Genomic DNA, 18,175 nt, shown 5'->3' on the forward strand with positions numbered 1-18,175 from the left:
TAACTCTGATTATCAAGGGAAGGGCTTATTTGCCCATGGGAGACTGATGCAAGTTTTATTGCTGAATGTAAAGGCCCTTCAGTGGAAACCTGCTTCCACTTACAAGTCCATCTTATTAGATCAGGGTGACATATGATTACTCTGTGTGTTCTGAACAGACACTTCAGCAAAATTCTCATACTAGTTTTTGAGAGATATGAAGTGCAAAGTACAATATGATGAAATACTGAATCTTTTCCTATGATTCAAGAACGGCTACATATTTTTCCTTGAAGTATGACAAACATGTCTGTGAATATATTTGTTACACTGCAGGAGCTGTGCTCAGTATTCTGGCTTCCACTACGAGTTTCATGCTTTTTCATCAGGTTCCCTTTGATGCATTAGTGCCTTTTGAATATTGCTTTGCCAAAGTGCAGAATACATTACATTAAATTACACAGAGCAGCTTTCTAATTTTTATTCCAACACGTTAAGTTTATTTCTTTTAGAAACTGCAGCTCAAGTATGCTTTTTTGCTCAGTTCTAAGAATTGTCAGAGTCAGCATAACAATTTTCAAAATATCCATAAGCACAATTAAATGTTCCTGAGGTTCCTTCATTGTTCAGAGAGACTGCTACTTATTACTATAAGTAAAATGATTATTTAACCTTAATAATATCCTTCTATTCACCTGATGGAATTTGCCTTTCAGTTAAAAAATAACAAGTGAAATTTCCTGCCGTTCAGCACAATATTAAAATTTCTGAGTTCTCTAGTGCAAAGAGAATATAAGCTCTTTTTTTTTGCTTTATGCAGATGTTGTGCATGGATATAAGAAAATAATTTAACCCAATATTTTTTGTACTTTGGCCGAAATTATTTTTAATGTACAATAGTTGGCGCTTTTTTTTGATGGAATACCCATTTTTTGGATGGAATACCCATACTTCTTATTTTTGCTTGCAAAACTGCCATACTATAAAGCTCTTTAGAAACAACAAGAAAGGCATTTTATTTATTTATTTTGGAAATGTTTATGTTCTTGAAATAACATTTCTTCCTTGCTATGCTTACAGGTAGATAAAAGCAGAGGCTGCTGGCTACAGAGATAAAAACTTGGGGACAGAGTTTTATCCTGTCAATCTGCACATACCTTTTGCTGCCTCATTTTTCTACATAATGTGGACAAACCGGTAACTGGGAGAATAACGGACACAGGTGTCCCCGTAGTAATATTTTGTTGTTGCTTGTCAACCCTGTTTACATAAACCCACTCTAAAACTCCAGTCAATGACAGTCAAAGAAAAACAAAGCACCTGTTGCTGATGATGGTAAGCACCCAAACATGAAAAACTACATAATTTTTTTGATGGAGGAAGTCTCATGATGCCTAAGAATCCTGGATTTATGTCACCATTCTGGAAAATCATGAGTAACAACCCAAAATAGTGATTTTTTAGTACAGTTCTGGCTTGGGAACTCCAGCATGCACGCTCCTATTAACAAACAAGATTTATTTGGAGAACATTATAGAATATTAGAAAAAATAAAGGGAAAGGGATGACCAGTAATGGGATGTTTTTGGATAATTATTGCCTTTCGTCACATCTCACAGTCTAGTTTCATTCCAAGTTAGAAGATAAATTGCAATAAAAGTATGGTGCATTTTGTTGTATCTTGTGACAGCTAGAGATTTTGCACATTGACCTGTCCTCCAAATCTAGTTCTGGCACTAGGCCCATTAAGCAGCGTGTGGCTTCAGAACTGCAGATGGTATGTGCCAGTTAGAATAGCCATGCAGCCCTTCCAAATGATGCCCTGACTAATAACTGTACAGTAAGCTTCACTGTGACAGTCATTTAGGAAAGGAAAAGCATAGGAAGTGTGCATGTGTAAAAATACAGCATTAACATTCAAGATGCTGCTTGAGAGAATCTTGCCATATCTCAGTCCCACAGCAGAACATTTCCAATATGTTTTAGGCTGCAGTTCAGAGAAAACTAATTAGATCCTAGAAAAGCCAGGAACTGTGAGGAAAGAGAGGAGTCCTTTCAACTACCAATCCAGCTAAGCATGTGGGGAAAGTGGTGAGAACTGTAGGTTAGGGATGCTTCTGAAATTATCTCTGATAGACTTTCTCCCCAGAATAAAAAATTCTGGGAAGAAATTCTATGAAATGGGGCAGGGCCTTCATTGGTTGCACATTTGGGTACATTTAAACTGTGTGGTAATGCTATGGAAATATAAATTAAGACGTTGAATATGTACAACATGTATCAAAATGGTGCATTCACACAAAAATCATAGTAATCCAATGTGAAGAATTGAAAGAACCATTTGACACAGCAAAACTGTGTTATTAGTTCTTGGACCCAAATATACTGCTGGATAAACAGGTGGCAGCTGTCGCTAGGGGTGCCTTTTACCACTTTCAGCTGGTTACTCAGCTATGGCCTTTCCTGGGCAGGGAAGATTTGGCCACTGTTGTACATGCTCCGTACATGCTGTATGGGGAGTCACCCTTAAAAAGTGTTAGGAAACTTCATTTGATGCAGAATGTTGCAGCCAGGATGTTGACTGGTGTGGGTTGTAGAGAACATATTACTCCCGTCTTGGCTCATCTATACTGGCTCCCAATTTGTTTCTCAGCACAATTCAAGATGCTGGCACTGACATTTAAAGGTCTATATGGTTTGGCATCAACATGCCTGAAGGGCTGCCTACTCCTTTATGAATCTACTCAACCACTGTGGTCATCTTCAGAGACCCCATTTCAGGTTCCCCTGCCTTCTAAGACTAGGAAAGTGGCAACCCTTCTCAGTAGTGGCACCAAAATTTCTCCCTAAGGACATTCACATGTCCCCTTCTGTTGCTGTGTTATACCAGTGGGTAAAGACGTTTTTGTTTCTCTTAGCATTCCCTCATTGATCCCTCCTCTCTCGCCAATGTTTCAACTGATGGTTTTGTCTTTTGTCTTTACTTTAAATTCAGATTTTAAATGGTTTGAATCATACATATTGGTTGGTTTTAATTAATTTTAATATGATATTCTAATTTGTATGTTTTAAATTTGTTAGCCACTATGGTGGCCCTGTGAAGGCAGAAAGGTGTGGTAAATAAATAATGGACTGTAGCCTTCTAAAGAGCTGTTCTGTATCATATTTTCTGGTTGCATGGGGTGCAGGATTGTTACAGAACAGTGAGTTGGAGCCAATTCCAGTTCTGCAAATAGAGGGTTCTATTCTGCTAATGGTTCAATTTTCCATTAGTGGAAGTGTTGTGTTCCACTGGAAGAAAGCTCCCTGTACCAAAGGAAACCAGATAGGGAACAAAGGATCCAACCCTTGGTGTGGACACAATTCCTCTCAGAAAAATAAAGCATAATCTGAAGTATTATGTTGATTTACCTGAAAATTACATGTAGAGATTATGGCCCCTTCCTGGCATGCAGCTACGCTGCTAAAGCTGGGAGCCATTAGTTGCTGCCCTGGAAGGAGGGAGGCAGCACCACCCCTTCCTTTCAATCCAGGGTTTGGCTGGGAGGGCGGAGACAAGGGCCTTAGGAGGCTATTCCACCCTGCCCAGTCACAGTTGGGAAGAGTCACTTGGCCCACCCTCCTTACCCAGTATTGGTGCAGGATTAGCCGGCTGCTGTTATCAGAGCCAGGTAGGAATTTTTTACCTTCTTTCCAATTTGGCATGGGAATGAGGCGTTTTTTGCCTATCTTGTACCGATTTTGGGGATTGAGGTCATTGGCTAAGGGTGGTGCAGATTAGCAGTGTCATTGGCAGGTCTGAGTTTGAGATAGGGTGCGGGCCGGTGAGCACCCTTGGCACACTTCCCTATTGGTCGGGAAGAGGGGCCTTCCCGAAGGGCTGATACTGCTTTGACAGCTGCCAGCTGCAGGGGCAGGCTGCCTTCAGGAACCCCCGCGTGCAAGTCCTTCCCTCACTGCTGTACGGCTGAGGTGTTTAGGAGCTTGAAAGGGGGGTAACCAAATTGCCTGGCTGGCTGGGTCCACACCATCCATGGATAGGTCACACCTGGGGCTTCGGGGCTCGCCCAGACAGGTCAAGGCGGCGGTCCAGAGTGGACCCTGAGGCTTGACCTGTACTGCTTTAGGCCCTTGCCACTGCTCTGGCTTGTTCTAGTTGTATGAAGTTAATAAAGTGGCCCATATATCCAAACTTGGTGCCTGTCTCTTCATTCCGACTAGGGTGGCAAATCTGTTAGTTTCCTTGAGCAATAAATAAAAATACTACAGAATAGAAACTCTGAAGTTTTTCTCTTTCCCACTGAACAGGTGGAATTTCAAGGTCTCGGGGTTGTTATTTTTACTGTTTCTTGACAAATCAGAGGAAACCCAAAAGGGAATATTTGTTATAGTCAGTCTCTTTTCTACTTAGTAATCATATTAGCAGTTGGGTGCATAGTAAAATGATTAATAGCCTTTCCTAAACATTTGTGCTGTCTATAGGATGTATGGTGTAAATTCAGACCCAGGAGACTACAATTTTATGTACACCCTGCTGAAATTAGCTTTTGAGCAGGCAGTCTGTAGAAGCTGCTTGAAATTATGAGTAATACTGACAGATGGGATCGTGAAGGAGTTTTTATAATCCTTAGATAAATGCTGAAGTCTAACTTAGCACTCTACAGGAATAATAATAAACATAATATAAATAATAATCAGATAGAAGAGATCTTGACATCCTGAGAATTGTTTTCCTCACATTTGAAACACCTATATATTTTGTTTACAAGCACTAACTATTAAATACAATAAAAGCTTTCATTATGATGTTAAAAAAAACACAAAACTATGTCATGGCCTGGTTGCAAGTTGAGACAATGCAGCCAATTTACTGTAATTTTGGACACAACAGCTTGTGGGGTGGGGGGAGCAGAATTGCATCCACTGACCCTATCTTGGCTGTTGCTGTATTTCAATAGAAAGTGCAAATGGAGTCCACGTGCACACAGGTCTGTGCATGTAGGCTTCTGCAAAAGGCTGTATCTTTGATCGCATGTAGTATGAATACAAGACTTTGGATTATAAACCTTCTGTTTAACATGCAGATACTAAGGCTGGGCCAGCAGGTATAATCCTGGTTTCTCCTCCCAACATTCAGTGAACACGAAGATATATGCTGATATTGTGGAATATGGATTTAATGAAAGAGATTTTATATACCATTTCTGTGCCTTTCAGTATTATATGCACTTTTACTATGCTCAGGAGCTATTGTAGTATTGATAACGCAACTTGCAAGAAAATGACATTTGAAACAAAGGACCAAAGAAGAATGTATGTTAAACATGTTAATCACTGTGCATAGACAATATAATTTCAGTGTGCCTCTTACAGTGCAATACTAAGGACCCTTTCTTAGGAGTACAGCCCACTGAGTATACTTGAGTAAGATTCTGAGTAGACCTGTTCAGGATTGCTCTCTTGGCTTCCTGAGAACTGCCTAAAACTATGAATTCATCAGGGCAATACGGATTTCCAAATCCCCCACTATTGCTGCATACTGTTTCCTGCACTGCAGTAGAACTGCAGCTCTGAACACCCATTTCTGCTATTAAGTATTCATTGGAAAGATTTATGGGCCCTTAGTCTGTTATGAGAACATTTATTTTAATTCAATATCAAGATGAGAAAAGAGAGAAGAAGAAAAAATTGCAAAAATAAAACTTGAACATTAACAAACACCAGGTGCTCGTTAGAGGGAAATGTACGTCAATATTCTTTAAGAAAATGTTACAGAAAAGCTTTTCTAAGTTTTAATAATAAGCTTTTGATCCCTGCTTCTAACTGTGCCATCCTAAGGAAAGTTACACCCTTATAAATCCATTGAAGTCAATGAATTGAGATGGGCATGACTCTTCCTAGGATAGCACTGTAATTTTTTATTACTTGTATTTGAAGGTAGACATAATTATTTTCTTCTTTCTAAAGCTCGGTATCATAGTTTTTCTTTCATTTGCAAGCTCTGGTTGGGGAAGGGATCCTCTGTTATCCTTGCCATTACTATATCTTGAGCAGATTTATGGAAGAGGAACCACAGCTGTGTTTAAGAACATAAGAACGTAAAAGAAGCCATGTTGGATCAGGCCAATGGCCCATCCAGTCCAATGCTCTGTGTAGGGTTGCCAGCCTCCAGGTGGTAGCTGGAGATCTCCCGGAACTCCAACTGATCTCCAGGCAACAGAGACCAGTTCCCCTGGAGAAAATGGCTGCTCTGAAGGGTGAACTCTATGGCATTATACCCTACTGAGGCCCCTCCCCTCCCTAAACCCAGCTATATCCAAGCTCCACCACCTTCCTCATAATCCCCAGCATAGCGTTGGCCTTTTCTATTGCCATTGCACACTGTATCGACATTTTCAGTAAGTTATCTACCACGACTCCAAGATCTCTCCCTTGGTCAGTCTCAGCCAGTTTGGACCCCATATTTGGGATTTTTGGCCCCAATATGCATTACTTTGCACTTGGCCACGTTGAACCTTATTTGCCACGTTGATGCCCATTCTCCCAGCCTCGATGGATCCCTTTGGAGTGCCTCACAATCCTCCCTGGTTCTCACTACTAGAATGGGCATGAACCGCATTACGAACTTCAAAAGCCCATGAAAATGGCAATCGCGTGATCGCGATCTGGCGGTTCATGATCGTCCACGGCCAATGAACCAGCATTTGGAAGAAGCCTGGTTTGGTGCGTTCGGCCACGGTTCGGGAAGCCAGACACTCAGGCGCCAGTAATCAATTCCCCTGGCAACGGAGCCGGGGGAATGCCTGAACTCTGTCTGCGCTCCTTCTGTCGCCCTGGAAAACTGAATTGAAGCCCATCTTACCTTGATCGGCAGGTCTTCCTTCCAATCACAGAGCTGCAAAGCGGTTACAAGTTGGGAGAAGACACCCAGGGGAGGGAGGGGGGAGGGGCTGTCCTGTAGCACTCCAATCTCATCGCTGCAAACCCTGATAGGCAGCTATGACGGCCAAACACAAACCTCCTGCGTTGCTCAATGGGACCTGTGCTTATAAATAGGCGTGGGCTCCCAGGCTGGGTTTCACTTTCAGCGAGCAGTGGAGTGGAACAGAGCTCTTGCTTGCCACTTGCTAGCCATTGGGGAGAGAGACTGAGAGTATAATTCAACTTGGATTTGGGGGATAGAGATCTATCTCCTCTGGTTCCAGGGCTGCTGCCTCACTCTGGGGCCAAGCTCAGTGGGCACCTCGGCTGAGGGCTCAAATTGATTATTGATCAGAGCCTGATTGGGTCAGGTCTGTGGAAGCGGTAGGTTAGGGCTCTAGTCCCTCCCTCCCTCTGGTTACAGGGCTGCTGCCAGGCCCTGGAGCCAAGCTCGGTGGGTACCTCGGCTGAGGGCTCACATTAGTGCCTGATCTGTTCAGGTCTGTGGGAGTGGTGGGCTAGGGCTCTAGTCCCTCCCTCCCTCTGCTACCAGGGCTGCTGCCAGGCCTTGGGGCCAAGCTTGGTGGGCACCTCAGCTGCGGGTTCACAGTGTCACCTCCGTTCTTCTCAATTGTTGTTTGCTGGCATGATAAGGCTTCGGTTGGGGGACAAGAGTGGTCATGGGGGGAAGTGCAGAGATTGTCCCGGTTGCAGCATGGGAAGTAGTGCTGTGCAGGACTCTGGAGCAGCAGAGACTCCCGCTCCTCCAAAATCACCAGTTGCGGCTGTGGAGGAGGCCGAAGAGCTCTGCCGGCGGTGGAAGAGGAACTCCTGAAAATTTTTGGGGAGGAGGAGGCTGAGGGATCCTTGGAGGAATGGTTGGGGTTCGAGGAAACATCCAGCCCATCCCCATCCCAAATTACCGGTGGTGCTGTCCCTGCCTGCAGTCCACCCATCACTCCGTCTTCCATTGCCAGCTCCATGGCACATCCAGCAGCAACCCTTCATCCTCCCTCCCCTGGAACCGTAAGTGGGCCACGGTTCAACCTCAATGTTTGGAGGCACTTTCAGTCCCTTCCTACTGACCCCCACGTGGTGCGGTGCTGTGTGTGTGAGGGCCTGGTGTGCAGGGGCAATGACACAAAGCACCTGTTATCAATGGCCCTGAATAGGCACCTGAAGAGGCACCACCCGAGCCTGTGGTCTCCATTGTTGGCCAGCGTAACATCCATCGGGGGGAGACCGAGGGCTATCAGCTCATCTGATCCAGGATAGATGGGAGGGTCTCCGGAATGTACCACGAGCAAGAAGCCTTGCCTCGAGGGTACGGCTGGATTGGAGCGGAAAGGTCAGGCAGGCCGCCCTGGGGGAAGTTGTTCCATCAGGGTTGGAGGTGGCTCCACTGAAAAAGGTGGGGTCAAGGACTCAGGAGGTGGGCGTTCGTGTGGTGGCACAGACGATTGCCCTGCAAGGCTTCCCCCTATCGGTCATGGGGGGCATGGGCTTCCAACTGCTGCTCCAGCACTTTGCCCCATGGTTCTCCATGCCGTCATGGTGCACTGTTTGGCGTCGAGTCATGCCCACCCTGTACAAGGCAATGTGAGACATGGTGCGCAGAGACCTATTGGCCACCCAAGGCAGAACAGTGCACTTCATGGCCGACCTGTGGAGCAGCTGCCATCACGGGTACCTTGCCATCACCGCCCACTGGTGGCAACCAGAGGATCTCTGCCTCCCCAGGCCAAGATCTGGCAGCTTGACCTCAGGCTACAGAGCGGCTCTTCTTCAGGCCCAGGGGATGGATGAGGTCCACACTGGGAAGAACATTGCTGCCACCGTCAAGGTGGCTCTGAGGAAGTGGACGTCCAAGATGGAAATGTTTGTCTGTAGTTTCATGGTGACAGACACGGGAGCCAACATGTTGGCAGCCCTGAAAGAGGCATCCCGGGCCTGGTGTGCATGGTACACAAGCTGCACCTCATGATGTGGGACGTGATCGGGCTGGGGAGCAAGCCGAGGGACAGCTGGGATGAGGGAACCTTGCGGACATGCAATCTGCTGTACAGCTGCCATCGCATCGCTTTCCACTTCTTCCGCAGCATAAACTCTTCCCGCGGGCTGTTCCAGAGGCAGGGGGAGGCAGGGGACCCCGAGCAACAGCTCTTCCAGAACCTGCCCACCTGCTGGAACTCCACCTATGACATGATATGTTGTCTGGAGGAGCAGAAGGGCGCGTTGGAAGACATCCTGTCCTCTTCGAATGTGCTGGGGAGAGGAGAGGAGTTCAGCCTCATCTCCATGGACTGGAGAGTCCTTGCCCAGATGTCCTGGATCCTGAAACCCTTCAAGGATGCCACAGAGCTCTTGTTCTCCTACCAGGCCAGCCTGAGTCAGGTCCTCCCTCTGATCCTTGGCCTCGACCAGTTTCTGGCCCAGGAGCTCCAGCAAGGGCAAGAGCTGCTCCCCACGGTCTGGGACTTTGTCTGGAGGATCCAGACCTGCGTTGCTGAACGCCTGCATCCTCTCTGCTGCAAGGCGCCGTACCAGCTGGCCTCCCTCTGTGACCCCTGCATCAAGGGCAGCATTGCCACGCAGGCAGGTCAGATGCAGCACTGGAAAAAGGAGCTCCGCAGAGCGGTGCTCCATTTCCAGAGACAGAGGGCAGGAGAGAAAGAACCGGGCAGCGGTGAGGGGCAGGTGGTGGCGGAGGAGGGTGAGGGTGAGGGGCAGGAGATAGGAAGAGAGCCACACCTGGGAAGAGCCACGCCAATGGACATATTCAATCTCGGCCTCGTCGGTGGGCTGCGTGGTTGGCCGCTGCAGGGAGGACACGTCCCACTCAGTGGAGGACTTGGCGGGGGCCATGGTGCGTGAGTACCTTTCTGAGCCCACCGAGACCCCTCATGCCAACCTGTTGCAGTATTGGGCTAGGAAATCAGACCAGTGGCCAGACCTGCCCATCGTCGCCACCAACATCCTGCCCTGCCCTCCCACCAGCGTGCAGAGCAAGCGAGTGTCCTCCCACCTGGGAGACCTCCTCCGTCTCCACCACACATGTCTGCACTGGGACCTGGTGGAGATGTTGACGTTCATCAAGGTTAACCTTAACCTACTGGGGCACCCTCCCATGGACCTGGACCTCCCCGGGCTCTGAGCCACCCTGGGGTTGTGGCTAACCCAGCTCATCCACAGCGGGTTCAAGCCTCCCTCAGCTCTCAGGGCTGCTTCCATGGCTAGTGACCCTTTGCCCTCCTCTCCCAGACAAGTTCCCGTTCCCTCTTCACACCTCTCCCTCTTTGGAGCTGTTCAGATGCCTCCCAACCTCTCCTGTCTTTCCCATCACGTCCTTTCCGTGATGGCAGGAAGGTGTGGTGCTGCCAGCTGATGCCGCTTCTGGTCACGAGGAACAGCTCTGCTGCTGTTGCTGATGTCAGAGTGGCACTGTATGGTACCCCCCCTTCCATGGCACCTGGTGTCCCCTCTGAGCAGGGGGAATGGGTCCCTCCCACCCTTTCCACGAAGGCAGGAAGTTGGGTGCTGTCTGCTGCCGCCCATTTGGACCCCGAGGGGCAGCTCAGAAGCTTTTGCTGCACTTGACAGGTTTGAGCTGCACAGTGCACCCCTATCCATGTGCACCTGCTGTCCTCTCTGTGCATGGGGGGAATGGGACCCACAACCAGTCACGTGTCCTTTCCGTGAAGTCAGGAAGGTGGTTGAGGTCTGCCGCTGCTGCTTTTGGGCATGAGGGGCAGCTCAGGAGCTGTTGCTGGTGTTAGTGTGGTGCCACACGGTACCCCCCTTTTCCATGGGCACGTGTTGCCCCCTCTGAGCAGGGGGGGATGGGTCCCTCGCCCTCACACCCTTTCCATGAAGGCCAGACGGTGGGTGCTGTATGATGCTTCAGCTTTGGGCCACGAGGGACAGATCAACTACTGTTGCACATAAGATTGTATGTCATGGTGGCCCCTGCCAACAGCAGCGGCTGTCCCCTCTGGGCAGGGGTGAATGGGTAATGCCGCTACAACCAGTCATGTCCTTTTCGTGAAGGCAGGAAGGTGTGGTGCTACAATCTGAAGCCGCTTTCTGCCACGAGGAGCAGCTCTGCTGCTGCTGGTGGTGTTAGTGTGGCACTGCACGGTACCCTCCCTTTCCATGGGCACCTGCTGCCCCCTCTGACCAGGGGGGAATGGGTAATGCCGCCATGACCAGTCATGTCCTTTCTGCAAAGGCAGGAAGGTGCGTGATGCTGGTGACAGCCTCCACTGTGACACAGGGGGAGTGGAAAAGCCTCTTCCAGGGCAGTCTGTGCACTCCTTCAGTGTAGGTGTGAGGTCCCTCCATCCCGGTCCTGCTGTGCAATGCAGCCAGGAAGCCTCAGGCTCGGCCCTCCTCTCCCACACAAGTACACAGTCCCTCTTCTCACGTCACCCTCTGCAGAACACTCAGTCTCCTCCCAACGACCTCTCTGGTCCTGTCCTATTCCATCCTTTCCGCAAAAGCAAGAAGGTGGTTGATGCTGGCTGCTGCTTCAGAGTTCCTCAGTGGGATCCTCAAAGGAGGCCTCGCGGCTGTTGGGATCTTCTGACTTCACAGACCCTCTTTTGACCTATCCCTCTCTGGAGCACTCCAACCCCTCCAAATGACATCTCCTCTCCCTCCCGTCCTTTATGGCAAGGCAGGAAGGTGGGTACTGTTGGCTGCCACCACAGAGTAGCTCAGTAGCACAGAGGAGCTTCGGAGGAGGCCTCGCGGCTGTTGGTGGATCTTCCCACTTCCCCTCCAAATGACATCTCCTCTCCTGTCCTTTCCACGAAGGCAGGAAGGTATGTGCTGTCAGCTGCTGCCACACTGTTCCTCAGTGGGATCCTCGGGTGAGGACCCTCGCTTGCTGGGGGATCAGGCCCCCATCTGAATGACATGTCCTCTCCCACCCACGCCGGGAATGCCAGCATGCTCCTCTTTGGCCTGGTGGGCAGGCTCATGGGGGGTGCCGCTGGCGAGCGGCCAGACCCCCGTCCGCTAAAAGGGAGGTGGCTTGTTGTTGTTTCCCCGTGGCCACCAGGCCCGGCGGCTGCTGTCAACACCCACCTTCTGTACACTGGGCCAATGTCAACTGGTGGCTCTAATTGTGTCCAGTGGGAGTTTCCTGGGGGCCTTGGATTGGAGAGGGTATAACTCCAAGATCACTTTTGCAATCTTGTCCAAACTTGGGTGATGGCTGTAGGAGAGCCTGCAAAAGACTCCCTGGGAATATGGGCTCTCTTAGTGCCACAGGGGCCGTTCCACGCCCCACGAACCGCGAACTGGTTCAGCTACGGAAAATGTTCGTTGCAGCTCACGACCTTGGAATCATCGTCAGCACCAAATCGCGAACCGCTGGTTCATTAAATTTTTTTGGTTCGTGCCCATGTCTACTCACCACCCTGAACAATTTAGTGTCATCCACAATCAGCCACTTCACGGCTTACACCCAATTCCAAATCATTAATGAATGAGTTAAAAAGCACCAGACCCATAACTGATCCCTGTGATACCCTCCTGCTTACCACCCTCTGCTGTGAATATTGCCCATTTATACTCACTCTGTTTCCTACTCTGTTTCCTATGTTTGATCTACATCATACTTCCTTACTTCCTTCAGTAAATGTATGTGCCATGTTTTATAGGCTTAACCTGAGCTGAGACCTATTATTTCCAAGAACATTCATGCCTTCATAACTTCACTGCTTTTAAGTTATGCACAGTTTTATAGCATCATTCTTTACACTGGCTATTGAAATAATGCATTGGAGAGGAGAAAAACTCTACAAAATGGGGGGGGGGGTTTCCTACGTAACAAAGAAGGTTTAAATATTGGCCTTGGCATACAAGGTAAAATTTAGCTGCACAGGAGAATATGTGGCAGAGAAGAGCATATTTACCCTACCCATTTGTACTGGCTTTATTGCATTTTTGATAATTGTATTTTTGTTGTGGTATTGAAAATTCTGTTTAGAGTTCACTAGTTCTCAGACCAAAATGAATATAATTCCCAGAGTTTTGTGGGAAGAATAAGTATTAAAGCAGTTTGCTATGTAGTTATGTTCCAATAATCAGCAAGTGTCTCTGTGGGGCAACTGGGCCATTCACCTTTAAGTGCTAGGCTTATGAACACTTGTGTACAATGCAAAAAGAGATAGGTTTTTTCTTCTCAGAAAGCAGGAAGGCAATAGCCATGTTGTTATTTGTAGTTATTAAAACCCAAAGTGGTATGTCAGAAGGAACTGGAGCTGGGAGGATTTTGTGGGACTGGAATAGAAGTTCTACTTAACTGCATCTCTGCGGTTTTAAAAGTATGCAAGTGACATTCCCAAAATCTTTAATCTAGTCTTGCATAAGAGAACTCTACAAACATTGCTGGAATTTTATTATGCAAAACTTTTGGCGAAGCAACTACAGCCCCAAACTGGCTTTTCAGTGTTCCAAATGCTAAACCTCATACCACACAATAATTGCAAGTACAAAAATCAGTTATTTAGCAATACTTACCCCGTTTTGGCGAAGTTTGTCCAATATGTCATGACAACTGCACTGAGCATGACATCATTCTTTGAGAAGTTGCAGTTAAATAATTCAGTGGGGCCAATCATAGGGATACCAAACACATACGGTACTTCATCACCATGTGCTGAATCAGCCCAGTTGGGCTTCATTTCACTCTGGCAATGGTGATAGAATGCATAGAAATATGTTGGGGAGCCATATTGTGCATGCAGGTCAGCTGTGGCAACAGCTGGTGCAACCCACTGATGGTCAGTAAATAGCGCTACCAAAGTTTTCCTGCGCGTTTCAGGATTCTCCTTATCTGCCCAGTCTGTGTACATGAACTTGATGGTCTCTCGTAGTGTATCTTTCCCTTCTGGATAACCATACAGATTGTCCACAAAATTGGAGACTGAGAAATCAAAATCATTTGGAGAGACACCATCATCATTATCCACAATGCCATCCACAAACTTTAAGCCTTCCCCTTGGTTTACACCTAGCATTATGTCATAGTTGAGAAATTCCCCCTGTTCCATCAGAATCTGAGGGTCATCCGGAATTACATCCCCATCAATCACAGGCCCAAAGGCAATATGGTATGTGGCTGGAGTGATAGTCTGTTGAATGAGTTCTTTGTAGTTCTTATTCCGAAAGCATTCAACTAGGTCTGTCGTATCCAACATGTTGCAGCCCACTTTTTCTGCCAAAATTGCCGTGTATTTGGCAGGTTGATAGTTCACAGCCCAGCTGGACAGGGCAGTTCCACTTTGTATGATTGCCTTTTGGAACAGACCTGTAGGTGCAAATTTTAAAATTAAGATACACAATAAATGCATCGGTGTTTACCAAACAAAACAATTTACTATACATTACCGGGAAGAAGTATACTCCAACAAGAAACTGATTGAATTCCAGATGGCAAAAATATCTTGTAGCTATAGATGGCAACAGTAAATTTCATTGGCTTCTCTCCTCCCTGTCTTTTGTGGCTTATCTACCTAAATCTTTCTGATCTGAAATGGTTATACATTCAAATGATGGCAGTTGTATTAATGTTGAGAAGCTCAAATGCTTCAGAAAGGTTTCCAGATTTTCATATAGATTAAAGACACAACCGAATCTATGCATAAAATCCTCGTGAAGATACAGAAGGTCTGCAATTTGCACACACTTGTAAAAACCATAAAGCTCTGCAAACACATTATATAAAGATGTTTTGAAAAGGTAATACGGGTTGGTGGGCAAATGTCTGAGGAACAATGATAAAAAACTACAAGAGCTGCTGTAGTACAGTGGTTAAGTGGTTTGGCTGCAAATCAGCACTTTACTGGTTCAAATCCCACTAGTGTCATGAGCTCAGTAGGTGGCCTTGGGTAAGCCACTCCTCTCAGCCCCAGCTCCCCAGCTGTATTGTGGGAATAATAATAACACTAACTTGCTCACTGCTCTGGTGAGGCACTAATCTGTCTAGAAGAGCTGTATATAAACAGAGTTATTATTATTAGTAAAAATGGAACTAAAGTTGTCACAGACTATCCCTTTCATATATGTGTCTCTGTTCAATTGAATTGTGACTGAAGACTTCATAGGAATGTCAGCCACATGCAATCATCTTCTCTTGATGTGAATGACTTTCACAAATAAGCTCCTTTCCAGCAAAAAGGTCATAGGAAAATGATACATTTTTGCCTGTCTCACAAAAGCTGTGCATCATGTAATTTAGAAAAGTATGCTAGACTAAAATCTATTTAATAAGCTTGAACTTTATTTCATAACACCATTTCCCATGGCGTACATAGGTGCATCTTCACCTTATCATTGAGAGGTTGGACCAGTTAGAATGTATCTGCATTTTCCCAAAGAAGCTAAGAATTTGAGGTCATAGGTTCAGTGGCATTGTGCAACTTTTTTGCTGTGCTCCAGTGATGCACAGCAACCAGAAGCTGGTCTAGAGCTGCTCTGCATCACTAGAGCATAACACAGCAGCTGGGAAATGTGCTTGAATTTATCCCAGATTTATTTTTCAGGTGGGAAAAAGAAATTCCAATAACAAAAACAACCAAGTTATAATGCTTTGAATGGATGTGCAGATCCTGATTAACAAGGTGGTTAGCATGAAAGGGTTCATTAACAGGGAGCACAAAAATGTTTTAATTGTGTCAATAACATGCAATTACCTTTTAAGAATGATAGGGGATTTGAGTCAGATAGACAATGAATAGAAACATTGTAGAAGAAAAATGTATTTTCTAAAGGATGTTTGTCCTGATTGTCCCTACTGATTTTATGCAAAGTAAGAATAAGACTGTTAAGTTTGTTTATTAAAAATGGAACTGAAATACATTTACATCATAATCATTGTGGCTGCAGTTTACTGTTTTTTTTTTAAAAAACTCTTTTTTTCAAAATACTTATGCTTAGCTAGGAGGATTGATACCTTCTGAATAGTGAGACAGTGTCAGCAGACTAACACAGGATGCACCTGCCCCTGATCCAAAGATGGTAACTCTTTTGGGGTCTCCTCCAAAAGATCCAATATTTTCTTCAATCCATCGCAACGCCTGAATTTGGTCAAGCAATCCGTAATTGCCTTTTGCAGCTTGGTCTCCAGTGCTTAGAAAACCTACAAGGCAAAAAAAAGAGGGGGCAATTTTAGCTCACCAGTCACAGAATTAGCTATAGGGCATGCACACAAAACACATATTTCCTTCTTTCCTCCTTCCAGTTTTTTGAAAGGTCACGGTCCAAGTTAAATATTTTCATAGCAATCTTTAAAAACAGAATATTTGTTTCTGAACAGTAGAAGGCTGCATAATCATTTCCAAATATTCCCATAGTAATAAAACAATACAGAACTGAGGTTTGATAATTTGCTAACTCTTATTGGATATCAGCAAATTATTTATAAATATCTTGGTGTTAAAATGATAATGGAATTTTTGCACTGTTCATTCACTGCACAGAAGGAGAATTAGGACACCAATTTTACAGAGAAGAGATAATAATTTCCGTAGATATTCTACGGATCCTGTTTCCAAAAATTTCTTATTGGAAGTAAACACATTACATTTTAGGCACATGCATAAGTAAATATACCCTTATGAAGTAATATGTGAAAGAGCTTAACATATATTCATGAATAGGCATCATACATTTGGGTGTAGGGGCTGCATGCCCTAACCTCCTTTGACTTATGGGCTGTCCTCTCCAGTCTCCCATAGCTTCCATAGTGACAGGGTTTGGTATCACCTTGGTCCTTCTTCTGTCCCCAACCTCTCTCCTTAGCCTACAAGAGAGGTCCTAATATGTCTTAATTGGCTGCTCTTCACCCTCTTTTAAAGGAAGCCTTGCAGGCTGGACATACCCTGTAAGGGCTTTCCCTCCCCCTCAGGAATGAAGTCTTATGAACATGGGACAGTACCTTTTCTCCAATATTGGTCACTGTTTTTGCCCTGCCCCCTCAATCTCGGGCTGAAGGAACCATCCCTTACTGCTGGGTCCAGCTCTTCCCTCTCATCTTCCTGTTCACTTCCTAAGCAAGAGGTTGGGGGTGGCACTTCGTTGAGAGCTGCTTGAGCCCTCTAACAAATTTTCCGCATTTCAAAGAAGAAAATATGGAGATGCTTGTAAACTCTCACTTCTCATATCAAAGATTCCTGCCCAAGCCATGTCCTACTGCTACTATATATTACTGTCTCTTACATGCTATATCTCCATAGCTTGTAATAAACTTTCTTTCACTGTCTTAAAAGCCAGAGAGGCATTTGTCATTGTTAAATATGTACAAAAAAGCAGAAATTATCCTAAAATAGATTATAAAACATTCAAAATGCTCTTCAGCAGATTCTAGATCTCCAGGTAGTGCCAAGTTTTCCCAGAAGTACAACAATGTCCAGATTACACAGGACACTTCCCCTGGAGGAAACGGCAGTGTCAGAGGACATACATTATGGCCTCACATGTCTGCTGAGTTCCTTCTCCAAGCACAGCCCCAAATCTTCAGGAATTTCCCAAGCTGGGGTTGGCAACAGTAGCAGATACGATGTGTGAAATGGTAGACTATGTTGCATAGTGGTAGACTGTATTGCATAGTGCCTTCATGTGCTTGAATTTACATTCATATGCAGTATGACAAAAAGCACAACTCTAAAGGCAAGACAATGCAATGCAAAACCAAGCTATTTCTGCCTTCACTGACAGCACGTTAGTTTTCTCTATGCCCGCATGTGTATTCTTTCCAATCTACTTCAGGATTTTAAAGCCAAATCACATATAATCCCTGAAAATGATTACATTTTAAAATGTCATTCTCTACATTTGTGTTACAGAAGTTGAGTTAGGATATGATTAACACCTGAAATATTAAATGTTCCAAAATTAGATGTACTACCTCCCACTCAAAGCTGCTTTTCGATATTTTATTTTATTAACAGCAAGTAATGGATACTCTTAACTGTCTTCATTCAACACTTACTAAAAGCAGATGCACTAAGTGATTGCTTCACTATGAAACTGGAATTGGTAATTAAAATATAGTGGAAAGAATACTAATATTACCCCACTGAAAAAGCTGAGTGCACTTAAGCCTTTCAAGGTAGCTAACACAGTTTTGGATTGTGGTACTGTATTTTTTCCCTTTAACAATGATCATTGGTATCTTAATCACTGGACACTCCAACACATTTGTGTTCTTATTATAGTCTTTTATCATACAAGAACAGAGTAAAATGTCTTTGGCACCCCATTCATA

General features: G+C 45.5%; 1 protein-coding gene across 2 annotated transcripts in view; it reads right to left on the bottom strand.

Moving 5' to 3' along the window:
* NLGN4X (neuroligin 4 X-linked) overlaps positions 1-18,175 on the bottom strand; it is a 256,836-nt gene that overhangs the window by 2,294 nt on the left and 236,367 nt on the right. For both annotated transcript variants that reach the window (XM_054973700.1, XM_054973699.1), the window contains 2 exons: positions 15,863-16,048; positions 13,429-14,218 (listed from right to left, as the gene is read on the bottom strand). In XM_054973700.1, coding sequence (XP_054829675.1) covers positions 13,429-14,218; positions 15,863-16,048 — 976 coding nt within the window. The remainder of the gene's footprint in view (positions 1-13,428; positions 14,219-15,862; positions 16,049-18,175) is intronic.

This window comes from Eublepharis macularius, chromosome 3 (assembly GCF_028583425.1).
Source record: "Eublepharis macularius isolate TG4126 chromosome 3, MPM_Emac_v1.0, whole genome shotgun sequence".
Lineage (NCBI taxonomy): Eukaryota > Metazoa > Chordata > Lepidosauria > Squamata > Eublepharidae > Eublepharis > Eublepharis macularius.